The sequence below is a fragment of the Aythya ferina genome (assembly GCF_964211825.1).
Source record: "Aythya ferina genome assembly, chromosome: 2".
Taxonomy (NCBI): domain Eukaryota; kingdom Metazoa; phylum Chordata; class Aves; order Anseriformes; family Anatidae; genus Aythya; species Aythya ferina.
The window spans coordinates 6,261,675-6,276,442 of record NC_140297.1 but is presented as its reverse complement, the minus strand read 5'-3'; the positions used below and the strand labels follow the sequence as shown (position 1 = coordinate 6,276,442).

Sequence of the window (14,768 nt, the reverse complement as noted above, 5' to 3'; positions counted from 1 at the left end):
AACTATATTTTTCTTGATTCTTTAGTTTGGCCATTATAGTGGGAGGTATAATATTTATGCAGCCCTACATTTGTTTCTGACTGTGTAGGAGAGATATCTGGCACAACCAGGCATCATCAAAGCTGGGATCTCCTACGGATCATGTCAATACAAAATGGCCAGAAACAAGAGTCAGGACAGGTAACTTATTTGCAAACTCTCTTATTCTCTTTCCTGAGCACCTACTGAAACTTTTTTGTGCTTTATCTTGCAATACTATTCTCTCCATTTAGAAAATAAGGACAATAATACTTACCCATGCTTTTAAACAACCTGTGAGATAGTTATATGAAAGATGGCATGTACACATAAATTATTATTTTCATGAAGATGGAGTTAGAGAATAGGTACAGCTTCATATATTTATTATTAATGTGAAAATGGACCCTCTGTTTTCCAGCATACACAGGCAACGCAAAATTTATAGCTGAATTCAGAGAAATGCTGAACCTGGGGTAAAACGGGCAAGACTGAACATTCCAGCAATGCTTGTAAGAGGGGATGGAAGCTACTTCTTTGCAATTAGCTGCAGCATCCCAAAGGTCATAGTCTTGGCTAGGGTTTTTAATGCTCTACTCAGAAGGACTGCACACAATCGAGAAGAGACCATTTAAAAAGAGAGTCAGAACAGAAAGAGCAGGCCAACGGCATGGATAAAGCTTCTAAAAAATCCATATTCAGAATGCAGCTGTCATACAGAGAATAGCCTATTTTCTACAGCCTACAAACAGTATATGATGGTGGAAAAGATGTTGTACCAAGTTTTTTGCACAATCAGAACTTTCTGATACTGTTCATTAGGGAATGCATTTAGTCATTATTTGTTCTGTTATGAAGACGTCAAAACACGCATCACTGAAATAATCCTAAATCATATACAGCTGCAGGATGTAGAAAATAGGAGGTCCAATGAGAAAAGAAGCCTCGTTGGATATAATTCTTACCAACAGAGAGAAATCAAAGAAAACTGTGAGAACAACGTCAGCTTGATAGCATTGTCAATGAGAGTGCTGTATTTAGCAGAGACAGGTTACGAAATTCAGAGAACACAATTGCAGAACACAGTGCAATTATATTAGACCACAGGGAAAACATCTTAAAGAATCAAGAATGCTCAAGAGTTATTTATCAGGAGGAGTTTTCAGAAAATATTAGAATCCATCAGTGTCAAAGGGAGATAGGGAACATGCAAGGCAAAACAGACAGGATTTCTTTTGAAAAGCCTTCAAGGAAGAAGAAGAGGGAGCGAACATGGATACAGAAAACACTAGACAAAGCTCTGAGGGTCTGAATACGGACTAGAAAAAGAATGAACCATACATACAACAGAGGAGGGAAAGATTAGGAAAGCTTGTAGGAAAAGAAGCAAAGGTTACTCTTTGCCATAAAGGTTAAAAGGATTAATGTTTTCATGAACTCGGTAATGGAAAGAAAAGAGCAAGAGACATAATAGCAATTGATGAAGGAGATGTGACTAATCAAAATTCAGTTGCCTCAGAAAATAAACCCTTTTTAAAAGAATCCAACAAGGCGATCAATAAAAAGGGAGTGAGAGCTTGTTAGAACTAGTGGAAATGTAAGCAGAGAAATATCTAGAAAACCTGAAACAAATGCAAATCAGCAGATCCAGCCAACGCACATTGTAGGGCATACAGGGATCTGAAACACTAAGGTAACATGCCATTAGCAATCAATAATGCTCATGGAAAACTGGAAAGAGCCCAGGAGAGCAGCAATAAGTAAACACAATACTGAGTATAGAGAAGAGGAAAAGGGAATAATCATGGGAACCACAGATCACTAAACTCTTGCTGTAGCTCATGATTAAAGCTAATTAAACAAACAGTGGAGAAAAGGAGAGTACTTTCTTGGAGGCCAGCTGAGCGAAAAGTCATGGAGACGTAAAGACATTGAGGCAGCTCTCCTGTCTGCCACGGGTGCTGTGCACAAACAGGGAATAAGGAGGCCAAAAGATGAAGAGGACGAATACAGAATGTCCTCTTTCTTTCTTGGAATAAGTGAGTGGAGGAGATATGCCAGACAGAGACAACATCAGGAGCCTCTTTGGAAGACCTCCCACTTGAGAGTAAATTCATGCTGCAGAGGATAGTTTTTAATGCGTTTCTGAGTGGTCTGCTCTGTCTTAAGTAGCTGGACAGGGCTTGTGTCTCTTGTGTCAGACACCACTTGTGTCTCTAATAGTGCTAAATTGATCTGAATGCTGCTTTTTTTTTATTATTTTTTTTTAAGAAGCCTGCAGCAGTGAGAAGCTGAAATCTCATTGAAAGTTGATGTTTGCTGAAGGTTTAACTCTCTTATCTTTCTCCCTCTCTCCCTTCCCTTTGAAGATCACAGCCTTAATCCAGCAAACTGACAGATGATACATAAATCTTAATAAAATACCTATATTTCTATTATAGAAAAGCCTACTTTTGAAATATTGTGTAATTGGCTCTGATTCACCCATTGCTGTATGGAGAAAAGCCATCCTAAGGACCCAAACGTAACAAAAACTTTGTCTTCAGAGGAAGATACATGTAGGGCTTAGAGTCAGCATTATCTTCACTAAAGATACAGAAGATATACTGACCAATATAATTCTTATATTGGCAGATAACATTAAATTGAAGAGAGTATTGAAACCAAGGAGAAATGAAGTGAGAAGTGAAACATGGAGAGAATATAGCAAAATGAGAATTGACTCAAAACACTACAAAGGAAATAGTTCAGGAAAAAATTCAATGGGAATCATGAAAATTTGTAACCACAAGTCACCTGGGGTAATATTTAAAAAATTAGACATGATTTTGTAGTGGAATATAAAGATGCAGAAATCCTATATGAAAGTATTGTGTCTATATACTGAGATACTACTTCTCTTTATAGTTCTGTGGATATTTCATTTGGAGTACTGTGTTTAGTTCTTGGTAAAACAACTCCAAAGAGGAAAAAATGAGGGAGTTGAAAATAAAAAAAAAGAAAAAAGAAAAAGGTAAAAGGAGGAACAGTGGCATGTGACTTTAGGGAGTAAACAAAATGCAAAAGGAAGCTAATAACAGTCTATTAAATTAAGTGATATTAATTCATAAAAAGAGAATGCCAGATAAAAGAGAGTAATAAAAATCTATTTCAAAAGGAAAAAAAAAATAGGATGATTATCAAGGCAATACACCCAAGCATGAGAATTTTTTTTTCTAGCTGAGTAAACTGTTTCTTTGATAAATGAAGAAGTCTAAGTTGCCTGATACGTTTAAAGGTAGATTCCACAAGGCTGTACAAAATATTTTACGGGGCGATGTTTTGGCAAAGAAATTAACGGGTATGTTCTCTGAGGTCTTATCCACCTGTGACATCAACGATTTTATTTCTATGGTGTCTTCCTGTTGATTTATATGGGATGAATTTTTAATCATATAATGTATCCTTTACTGCCATCAACAGTGTTTTATTCAGAACACATTCAGTGCTTCCTGTGAGCGACTGAATAACTCAAAGCCCTGTCTCTTGGGCATACCAAATCCGTTAAGTTACTTCCTTGCAGTTGCTGGCTTTATTTGGCTAGTCCCGGGTTCTTGGGCATTCATCAAAAAGATTATCATGCCCTTTTGTGTCGGCAGAAAGATTACTTCTGAACAGAAGGACTGTAAGTATGTGATGTCCACACAAGATTTACCCTTCAAAAATAGCATCCTTTGGGCTTTGCTCTTTCATGTTGGTATTCATAGCCTCATGTGAACTTCCGTTTGATTTCAAGTCATCCCTGGATTATTGCCATATTCCTCCACCTCTCTTTAAGAAGCCACAAATAGAATCAATTATAGTCTACTATAGAAAGGTGACATTTGTGTTCCAGGACCTTTTGAAAGTTGAGGGAGGAAATGGGGATTATTTCTTTATCACGATGTTGCTGAATATATCAGAGCTAGAATGTTCCTGTCTTATCATGACATTTCATTATAACACTAAGAAAGGACATAGTTCTCAGGCCTTCATGCTAATATAACAGGGTTTTTATATCTTACAAATGTGGTTAAACATGAAGGATACCAAATCCCCTGTGAGAAAAAACTCCTGAGATGGTCTTCTGATTCCTACTTGTTGTAATTCAGCTCATTAGTTTAAAATCTAATGTTTCTTTTGGGTAAATATTTATTTATTTATTTATTTTTCCCTGAGATTGGAATATGAGATGCTTGAAGTTTCCTTCCTCTAAAGTACTGGACCTTTTCTTTCTGAAGATGAAAGCTCAGTATGCCAAGAACTATTCTGGTGAGGATTGCCCCTGACAGAACTGCTTCACGGCTAGAGAATTTTGGGTGGTTATCAGTGGAGTTTAGCTCACCTAAGTGTAGATCGCCACAGCTCAGCTAGTTACCCTGGGCTCCCTTTATAGTCACTGGAGAGAAACAGGTGCTTTAAAATATGATTCATCTGACCTAATTTAAACGTTGATTTCAGGAGAAGATGAAACACTTTTACCTAACTATATTTGCTCCCGATCTTTGTTGACTACAGAAGGGGTCTCAGATGACAAGTCTAGATGCAGATGCCCACATTTAGTTCAGTAAATTCCACCCCATGTGACACTAAGAATCAGCAGGCCTGGATAAGGTGAGCTCTGGCTCTGCAGCAGCCTTGTTTCCATTGACCTGTCAAAATTTCTGCATGGGATTGCTCCTGCTGGGCACAAGCTCATTGGCAGTTTTATAGCAGAACTAGGAAAGGAGTGATGTTGATATTAAGTCATTCTTTCCCTTTCATTAATTCAAACTCCCCAGACTACCACTGGTTCCAGTCTCAAGCTACTATGGAGTTCCCCAAATTCCCAGGACATGGCTCAAAACCTCCAGTTTCTGATTTCAAAGATCACTCTTCAATAATAAATGCAATGTTCTATCAATAAATACTAAATCTGAATGGAGACAAAAATCTCAACAAGTCATCAAGTGGGATATTAATGTTTATAAAGACAACATAATCCTAGAAATTGAAAATAAACGTCAATGTAGTCTTCACATTGAGAAAAAAAAAGAGCTATCCACAGTTTGGCCAATAATAACTGAATGATTTCGAGGCTTACTGTATAATTAGTAATTTCATGTCAGCTACTTAAATTCTTGAACCTCTCTTGGGTCTATAGTGCTAACAGGAAAAGAAATGGTAATCTGCTACACAGAACAGGTGCCCTCCAGTGAACTCCAGGTACAGATCTGCCAAGTCAGCAGATGCCATTCTTGGAGCTAGTTTTCAAGGGCTAAACACACATGCATTTTCTCCTAAAATAAGACAGTAACATTACCGATTTTTTTTTTTTCCAAAGCCTCAGAAAATCCCATCTTAATTTGTAATGCACATTTTCCAAGCTTTTCAATGATTTTTACAACAACACAATCCTTTAGTAAGACTGTAATACCTACTGTGCTTCTGCTTCCCTGACAATTGACAAATATATATTTTCCAAGCCCCAACCCCCCACAAAAATTGGTGGCATGCACTATGGAGCTTGTGTGATGAATTGCATGCAGTATCAGGTAGGAAAGTGGTTTCTGTTACCTCTTTTTGCCCTACTGGAGGTGGTGGCTCAGCCTTCAACTGCTTATCCATGTGCAACTCACTTAACTCTTCACAAATCTCAGAGTTCTGACTCCGGGCGCCTGGGCTTTGACATCGCTGCCCCCTCAGCTGCAGCTGCTTTTCCTGCTGGAAATAATCCTAGATGGGTTTATTTTCTTTTTCTTTGATAGCATGCTTATTTCTTATGGAGAACTCCCCAGCTAGAAGAGAAAATAGCCTGAACTATACTTGTCAGGGGATGACATCTTAAGGAAAAATGGCAAGCAACAAGATTACACAAGCTTATGCTGTAATTTTTCAGGTTTAGCAACTATATGTGTCAAGATATCTGTCTGTAAAATCGGAAATTAAAGATAGACCAGCTTATTATTTTTGAGCTGTTGTTGTGGGAGGAAATTTCCTTGTGTTCTCCACTTTCCATCCAGTTTGGTGACATAGGTTCTTCCAAGGACCAGAGGCACAGAAGAGGGCTTGTAGTTCAAACAAGGGGTTGTGCTTTGTTTTTGTTTGTTTGTTTTTTTGCAACTTGAGGGGTGTACTCTGAAGCCAGGTGACTGAGCAATATTCAGCATCACAGATGGAGAAAGGCACCAGTGCAACACCCAGAGCCCTGCCACGGGGCTGCTTGAAACGATGTGAAAAAAACTCACCCTGAGAAGACAAGCTACACATGGAAGGGAAGGAAAATGCCAAGTTCACAGGAAGAGATAAAAGGTATCTAAAAGTAGATGTAAAAAAAACTGCAGGTAAACACAGGAACGTGTGCGGCGCCTGTTCAGCAAAGCACTGCAGACTACTTTGCACCCACTGATATCAGCGGGACTTAACCGCAGGTTGAAAGGAGAGCACATCCTTAAGTACTGCACTAAAAGGGGATGCGCTGCGGAATCAGACCAGCATTTTTTCCTGCAAACACATCTGACTGGCCCCAGTGCCTGCCGGTACAAGTGGTGCCATTAAATCCAGCCACGCCATCCTGGGGCGATGCTTATTGCCTCTGAGCTCTCCAGAAGTGCTGCCAGGACTAATGGCAGAGGAGAGCATGCTTGCACGGTTGGCCCCTGCATCTGGAGCCCAGGTTCACTGCTGGTGTAAATCAGTTCAGTTTTATTGATTCACCTGCAAGAGGGGTTGCTCTGAAAACTCCACAGCTCATCACAGCACTACCATCGTTCATGCCATTACTAATGCTGCTACTAAAATATTAATAAAACTCAAGCTGATTTCAAAGGGTTATGCTGAATTGCTTACAGAAGGACTTCCATGCTGAGAAAAAAATTACAAGCATAACAGGATTTCAACAGTAATTATTTAAACCTATTTATCTTTCACTTGTCCACCTTTTTTTTTCCTTCGGCTTGAGTGACATTCGATGTTATTCAAGTATTAAAGTGAGTTTCCCTTCCCCAGGGAGCCACAGCCTACCTGCCTCAGTTCTAAAGCCACATCACCACAGGAAGTCCCTCAAGAGGTACCAGCAGCAGAAAAACACTTTATTCCAAATATAACTATCTGAGAGAACAGATGACACAAAGGAAGCAGTTGGTTAAGCAAATTGCTCTCTCTGTATAAATACTTTCGGACTGTCAGGTTTGTACCAATCCTTTCAAATGTTGTTCTGCGTTTCTAGCAAATTAATTCAAAATCAAATTACTTGTTTCCTGCTTCAGAGGGCATGTGGTCTAAAATATAATCTAGCTTTAATAAATTAAAGTATGCATGTGCAAGCCTGTACCCTCTGCATGAGAATGTATTGCATGCGATTTCTAGGCACAGTTTAGCACCGATCTTCACAAGCCGGAGAGTGTTCCATAATCACTGAGCCCCTGCCAAAAAGTAGCACTTTTTAAAGAGCATCTTTGGAAATATTGTAATATTCAGGAGAGATGCTAGCATGGAAAGCAGAGAATACTCAATAAGGCGCTCAGCCATAAAAAAGTTGTGTGTTTTTTTTTCCTTTATGCAATGTGCATACAACTTAGTACCACGTAATCTTAATGGCAGGGTATCAGTTATAGCACTAAAACAACAGGAACAATCGTGTCACATTAAAAGTCCAAGGCAATCCCGGGTGACATCTCGAGTTCACTTATGCAGAAGGGTTGTGCACTCAGATTCATTAGAAACAAAGCCGTGTACGAGAACAGACTGTGTAATTCAGTTGATCTGACGAATATTCAAGTTGTTAAGCAAATTATTGCACTGAATAATTAAGCTAGCGTCAGATGCAAAGCTTACACCGTTTCTCTACTGGCTAAACCTTCTCCGTGGCACCAAGATTTTAGGAACAATTTCCTAGAGACTAAACTCCAGGAAACATGGCCCCAGCTACTTCCCAGAAATCACACTTGTAGAAAGCATCTGACAAGTTAATATTAATTAGTACTGATGGAGTATATCCTGGCAAATTATCCACTAGGGTTAGGGAATTAACTGGGTTTTTGCAAATGACTGATGTCAGCCCTGGTGAGCTGCTGCCATGGGATGGAAGGGTCTCAGTTCCAGCACACAGAGCCCAAGGGTCAGCAGGAATCTGCCTGGGGCAGGGTGCATTCGCTGGGGTTTTGTTTAACTTTGGGCTGTTTGCTTCTGCTCTGCTTCCAGATGATTTGCTCTTCTGGCAGCAATGGCAGCAGGTTTATCTCCTGTAAAGCTCCCCACCGTGGGTGGTTTATATAATTTGTTTTTAATTTTTGTATCAAGTGCCATGTTGCCAAGGCAATACACATTATGGTAATATTTATTGATTCGCTTGTTTTCACTATTTATAAAGTAAAACCATTCAGCAGTACGAAAACTTTGTGCCTATAAATGGCCGGCTGGGAGCCTGGGACAGGCGTTAGCTCTTTTAGAGGATAAACCATAAGTTTGCTCACCCCTGCTCGGCTCTGGGCCCTAAAAAGAGGTGCTCTGCCAGCACCGTAGGAGGGTTTATCGTGTGTAGGAGGCTGGACCAAGCGCTGTCCCCTCGCACGCTGCAGGTCAGCTGCGGCACCACAAAAACAGCAACCGGATTGAAAACAGAGCACGATCTGGGTGACATCCCAAGTGTGCGTGTGCACGGACCCACATACTTGTTGGCTGGCACAAGTAAATACACAGGCTCCACACCACGTCCTGCCTCTGAAAAGCACGGATCAGCTAATTGTTTCGGGCTCAGATGGGGATTAGTGCAAATGCCGCTCCTCTGGAAAGAAGACTTGCTGCTGGCAAACCAGGACAAATACCTGTCATCGGCGTGGATTCGCTTTATTCCTTCCCCATGGAAATATCATTTTTTTCCATCCTGTGCAAACAAATTTAGAAAGATGATCCCCAGGCCTGTCTCTCACATGGGGATCTGCTCGGATGGGCTCTCCTGACACTTCACTCACTACCTAGATCATGACCCCAGCTCGGAGCATTTGTTCCCTGATTCCCCAGGCACGGCTGTCATGGGAAAGAAGACGTGCAAAGCCTTTGATAGCAGGAAGCTTCCTCTCCCTGCAAGCGGGGGAGGTAAGGACTGGGGACTGGGCTAGAGCACTCCCCACTTGCAAATGTCACTGCTGATCCAGCGGGCACAGATGAAGGAGGTGCAGGATGAAGTTAATTCAACTTATTTTATGAGGTGGTCAGGGTATCGCCTAACGCTGCTGGGACAGTGCAAATACGAACTGCCCTTTACTCAGTCCATGGTGCAATGGGAAACAACAATCTTATGTGTCTTCTCCACTCCACACCAGGCTCATGCATCCCTCTGGCACCCTGAAGATGAGTTTTGGACATTGCTCATTGCAGGAAGAACCACTCGCAGTCAAGGATGCTGGCAGCAGAGGCATCTCTGCTTTAGCCATTTGGAGATGACCAACACTATGACACAGCCTGCTCAAGAAATGCCATTCAGCACAGCTACAATTAGTCCTCAAATAGTCAAGAACATATTTTAATCTGCAAACCTTCCCATGGCCAGTTCAGGGATATGAAATACAATAATAGGAGCCTGAGGAGTTTTTCATGTAGAGCAAACCCAGCTCAGTGGAGAAACACATGTAGTTACGAGAGGGTTGTTTACTCTGGGAAGTAACTGTTGGTGTTTATGTTCCTCCTTGCAGACAGCTATGGATTTCACAAAATTGCTGTGCCTGGTAGCTATTGGCATCCTTTCTGGGCAACAGTTTGCATCGAGTAACTGGCACCCTTCCTGTGCAGAGAAGCCAAGGAGTAAACGAGTGTGAAAACCGAACTGTTTGCATCCTACCTCTGCACAAGGGGAGAGGCAAGCAGATTGCAGTGCTGCTGAAAAGCAGCGAGCTTGCCTTACTGGCAGGGCAGCACCTGTTTCGTGTGTAGAGTCAACAGGAGGCTACAGTCAGCAGAGCTGTCAAGCTGACAGCTCTCAGATATGCTGAATTCACTCTGTCTGAACAGACTTCAACAGTCGGGGCTAAAATGGGAGAGAAATAAATAGCCTCGATCCAGGGAAACAAATGGTGGGGTTTGCTACCATCATTTATGATCCTGGTTCCCCTCTCATGAATAAATATAAATCCTTGTAGCACCAATAAAATCGGTGGATTTATCTTTCTGCATGTTCAGCATGCAAAGAAAAAACACCAAATACATCAGGAAAATCCCCTTGCTTCCTTAATATGAGATGGGGAAGATTAATAAAACTTACTCTGCTAGGAAGAAAGGAGGGCTGCCACACAGCTGTCAATTTTAAGCGCGCATGTTCAGGAATCTCTCTGCCCCCATTTGAGGAATTACTTCTGCAAAGCAGGGTGGCTACTGCTCAGTTTAATGAGAAATTACAGGAAAACCAGAAGCAATATCAGAGCACAGCACTAGGGACAGGACTCATGTGGCACTTTAAAAGCATGTTTCATTATCAGTCACCAGCATTTGTGATGCTGATGTGAAGTGCCTGAAGTCCTACCTTGAGTTTGCAGCACAGGAAGACTGTACAAAATTTAGGGGCTGCAAATTCATCAGCAAGGGTGGATAGGTATGAAAGCAGGAAAGAGAAACATCTAAACCTGGTGATATGAGGGGGCATCCCCACTCTCCATCTTACACCACCAGCTCTATCTCTCCAACAACAACTTCACATCAGACTAACTTAGCCTCTGATTTTTGCCCAGCTTTTCAGTCCTTATCTCCCCCTCCCAGCCTTTCCTCTCACCATTCACCTGTGCAAAAGCCAGTCACAATCTGATGCAAACTCAGTCATAAAACATCATCAGAATGAGAAAGTCCTGCTCATATTTCCCATGTAATTCCATCTGTGTTGTTTTTTTTTCTTTTCTTTTTCTTGATGACACAGCCTTTACAGGAACCTCATTTATTAAAACCAAAACCACTAGCAGAGGCGTGCAGAGAGCAACACAGACAAAACAGGTTAGATACAGCAGTCTGAGAGATCAGATATAATGCAAGCCTGTTGCCCAGCTCCTGGTGACTGTACCGGTAGATGAAATTCTGTCCTTAATTTGGATGTTCACAGCTCCCAAGGGAATTTTCAATTGTGTTGTCATCAGTCAGAGTGAACACCACTGTAGTTTGAACTTACACCTGTGTAGCTAAATACAGGACTTGTCCTCCTGGTGGACCTATAAAACAGCTTTATTCCCTGAAATCTGTAGGCTATTTGGAAGCAAAGATGAGAACTTGTTTTAAAAAAAAAAAAAAAAAAAAAGTATTTGTGAATATGCAGCTGGATAAAAATACCAGAATCTGGGCCTTAAAATTCAGAGTGGCTAAGGCTGGCCAGAAACCACAGCTGCTGAGCAGAGAGTGTTAACAGCAAAAACTCCTCTGGTACCAACCCATCTTGGCATGTGTGTATATATATACGCATATATATATATGTACACACACACTCCAATATAATGTGTTTATATATATAATGTATGCATATATGTATATACATATATGTATATACACACATTGCCAGCCCCTCCTGGATTTATTTTTTTTTTTATTTTGAATAAATGTGAACTTTTTCCCCTGACAAACATCGTGCAGCCACCAACTGCTGCTCTCTGCACCAACCCTGGGTGCTTTGCCAAATGCCTTCCCCTGAAGAAGAAAAGGGCACTTTCACAGTGGTCCTTCTCGAATTGATCCAGAACATTTTACGTGTTTGAACTCTGGCCCTGGAGGAGCAGTGCACATTATTTCTAATGGTGTGGTCCTGGCTGGCCTGAGATCTTTTCCCACACTGGGCAACACACTGCCCATAATAAAGCATTGATTCATTATTCCAAGGGTTCAGTCTTAAAATTGGTTTAAGTGGGAGAACTTGGCAAAAAGATGGACTGCCAAAGTTAATTTAGCTTGTTATCAATTCAATAGGCTTAAATAGGCAGTGAAAGTGTTTCATAAGTGTTCATTGTTCAGAGTTCAAGCTAATACCTTCTGCTAAATTGCATTTTGAAGTTTAATCACACTCTACTTTATGTTTCTTTTGGTAATTGGGATCTCTCCACAGTATAATACGAAGAACTAAAACTAATGGGCTCCTCTGATTGAAGCTTAAATTTTGGAAGTTTGCCTCAAAGTGCAGCATGCTTTGAGAGAGTGTCTGACATACTACGGGTCCTTTCACCCAAACAAGGCGGTAATGTTTTGATCATTAAGGAAGACTTATTTTAATACAGGCAATAGCAACAGAATAACTGTCAGACTTTCAGATGCCATTATTTTAAATGTTGTTATTTTGGACCATTATTGAGGGGAGTAATGTCAAGCCCTCATGCCCCTTGAACACACACACCCTCTGTCTCCCCTTGGCACAGGAGCTGTTCGAGAACTGGCTGCTGTTCATTTTGTCCGAAATGTTAAACATTGGCATTTTCCTTACCAAAGGCAGAAACAGCAAGAAATGCTCATTTCTGGGCAGCATTGTGCTCCGGGGAGGGACATGGATCCTGGGAAATGGCACCCAGTAGGCTGTGACTGACGCATGGTCCCCAGTCTGGGCTCTTGTCCAAATGCATGTTGACAAGTCCGCTACGCCTGATATCGGCTCGCTCAATGCCAGGCTTTTCTTTTCTTTTTATTTTTTTTTCCTCTTTCTTTCTCCTATCAGCTCCCTGTGTTTCCTGGACCTTAGGCACTATGCTGTAGACAAACATATTTCCTGGGCACCGTGTCCACTGGATAAGCACCCTAAAACCTTTATACATGGTGTGACTGCTGCGATCACGTCAGCAGAGAGATCTGACACTGAGTCTTGTTCTGCCCTATTGTACTGAAATGAAATAAATATAAATGCCATTCTACATGTAAAAGCAAAGACAAAATAGAGGTGCTTTAAATCTGCTGCTGTGATTTACAGTCCTTTTTTTTTTCTCTTTTCTTTTTAATGGCCTTGCTGCTATTCTTCCCAAGGTGATAAATACAGAAACATTCTATTTAATTGCTAAAAATACGAAAAAAGAAAATAAATGAGTTCTACACACTTTTCAGGAAATGCAAACCAAACCATACACTTTCAAAGAGAGAGAAAATCAGGCAAACTGGATCTAATAACAACAACAACAACCAACGCTTGCTGCCTTACTTAATGGTCAGAAAAATATTGTCCCAAATAAAGCTGACATGCAGACTGCTGCAAGATTTACTGCACACTGTGCATGTGTACACGTGCGTTCATTCTCCTCCCAGTATAAACTGGGGAGTCATCAACTGACTTCGAAGGTATTTTATCCAGTTGTACTAAAAGAAAATTTGTCCCTAGGACTGTATCGGAAAACAGCAGGGATATAAATATTGCTTGAAAAGGCATTTCCTGACAATAAACAATATTTCCTGCAGTAAAAGGCTGAAATTAATGTGCCTTGTCAAATAAACATATGACTTCATGGTATCTCTGATTTATCGACGTTTGAATTATCAGGAGAGTAAGGTATCGTCACAAACAATTTATACCAAAATCTTTATGCAATGGCATTTTTAGGGCAATTATCAGTAATTTCAGCTCCACTAATGTCAACCTGGAATAATTCTACTGACTTTTACAGAATTCATATCAGTTTAGGAACAGGTCTGTACTGTACAGAAATTGTACAGTTAAGTATCCAATGATTGCAAAGGAACAGATGTGGGTCCAGATGTTCATGGTGAAGTCTCTGTTACCTGAGACATTTAATTCCCTCCTCTATCTCACAAATGATGTATCACAGTGAAAATAAACTTACAGGCTCTGAGTAGAAATTATTGCTTGAAGTCCTTGACTCTGTGCTATGAGAAAACTAAAACTTGATGATCCCAACGGTCCTCTCTGCCCTCAAAACTATTAATCTCTTACTGGTAGAAACATGAAAAAAAAAGCCATCCGAAACAGTTTCACCTTGTCAAGTGAAATCAAATTAAGTCAGTAATACTGAAAAAATGGGGAAAAAGAGAATAAAAGCTTGGGGATTTGATCCAGTTCAGAGCAATATAGGAGCTGTACCACCAAATAGAGACTCTGGTCATGGCCAACTCTGTCATTGGCACGTATGGAGGTAGGAACTTATCTAAAGCCTGGAAAACTGATTTTCCTGGGAGATGCATTTGACAGAGCCCAAGCTGAGAAAGTGATTTTTGTGGAGTTACAAATATTTGTCGGGTGTGCAAAATCCAGGCAATGTGTATCCCTCACTGAGAAAAATCCTGTGAGAAACCAGGAAACCCTGAGGGGTGACAGAAAAAACCTTCCCCTTCCCACAGGCAACATTCCCTGCCAGGCCATGAAGGCGAACCCCAGCAGGCAATAACTCCCTGCCATTTAAGGATTTCCACATCCAGGGGAAAGCCTCGGGCAGTGGGAAGGGGCAGCTCTCGAGCATCTTTGCAGATTCAGACGGTACAAATCAGCCACGGTGGGAGATGGGACCTGGCCGCTGTGAACCTAAGCGTGTGTGCCTGGTGTCGAGGAACGGGGAAGGAGCTGCAAAGCGCTTCTTCATCCCAGCAGCAGGCAGTGAGCACTTTCCATATGACCCAATTAGCCACTCCATCGGAACAAATCAATAATGGCATTTTCTGGAGACAAGCAGGCAAGTGCTGCTGGCTTGGCACTGCACCGCACGGGGAAATGCAGAGGTGTTATCTCTGCAGAAAGCAGCGTCCATGCCTGGTTCTGTCACGGCAGAGGGGGCAAATGTGGCCACGAGCCACTAGCTACT

The 14,768-nt window shown here is 41.3% G+C and overlaps 1 protein-coding gene across 5 annotated transcripts in view; it reads right to left on the bottom strand.

Moving 5' to 3' along the window:
* Positions 1 to 14,768, bottom strand: part of LOC311432690 (sodium channel protein type 5 subunit alpha-like) — a 206,930-nt gene that overhangs the window by 50,119 nt on the left and 142,043 nt on the right. For 3 of the 5 annotated variants that reach the window (XM_084511137.1, XM_084511136.1, XM_084511135.1), the window contains exon 18: positions 5,593 to 5,751. In XM_084511137.1, the coding sequence (XP_084367263.1) occupies positions 5,593 to 5,751 (159 nt within the window). The remainder of the gene's footprint in view (positions 1 to 5,592; positions 5,752 to 14,768) is intronic. The other 2 variants (XM_084511138.1, XM_084511139.1) reach the window with 2 other exon arrangements.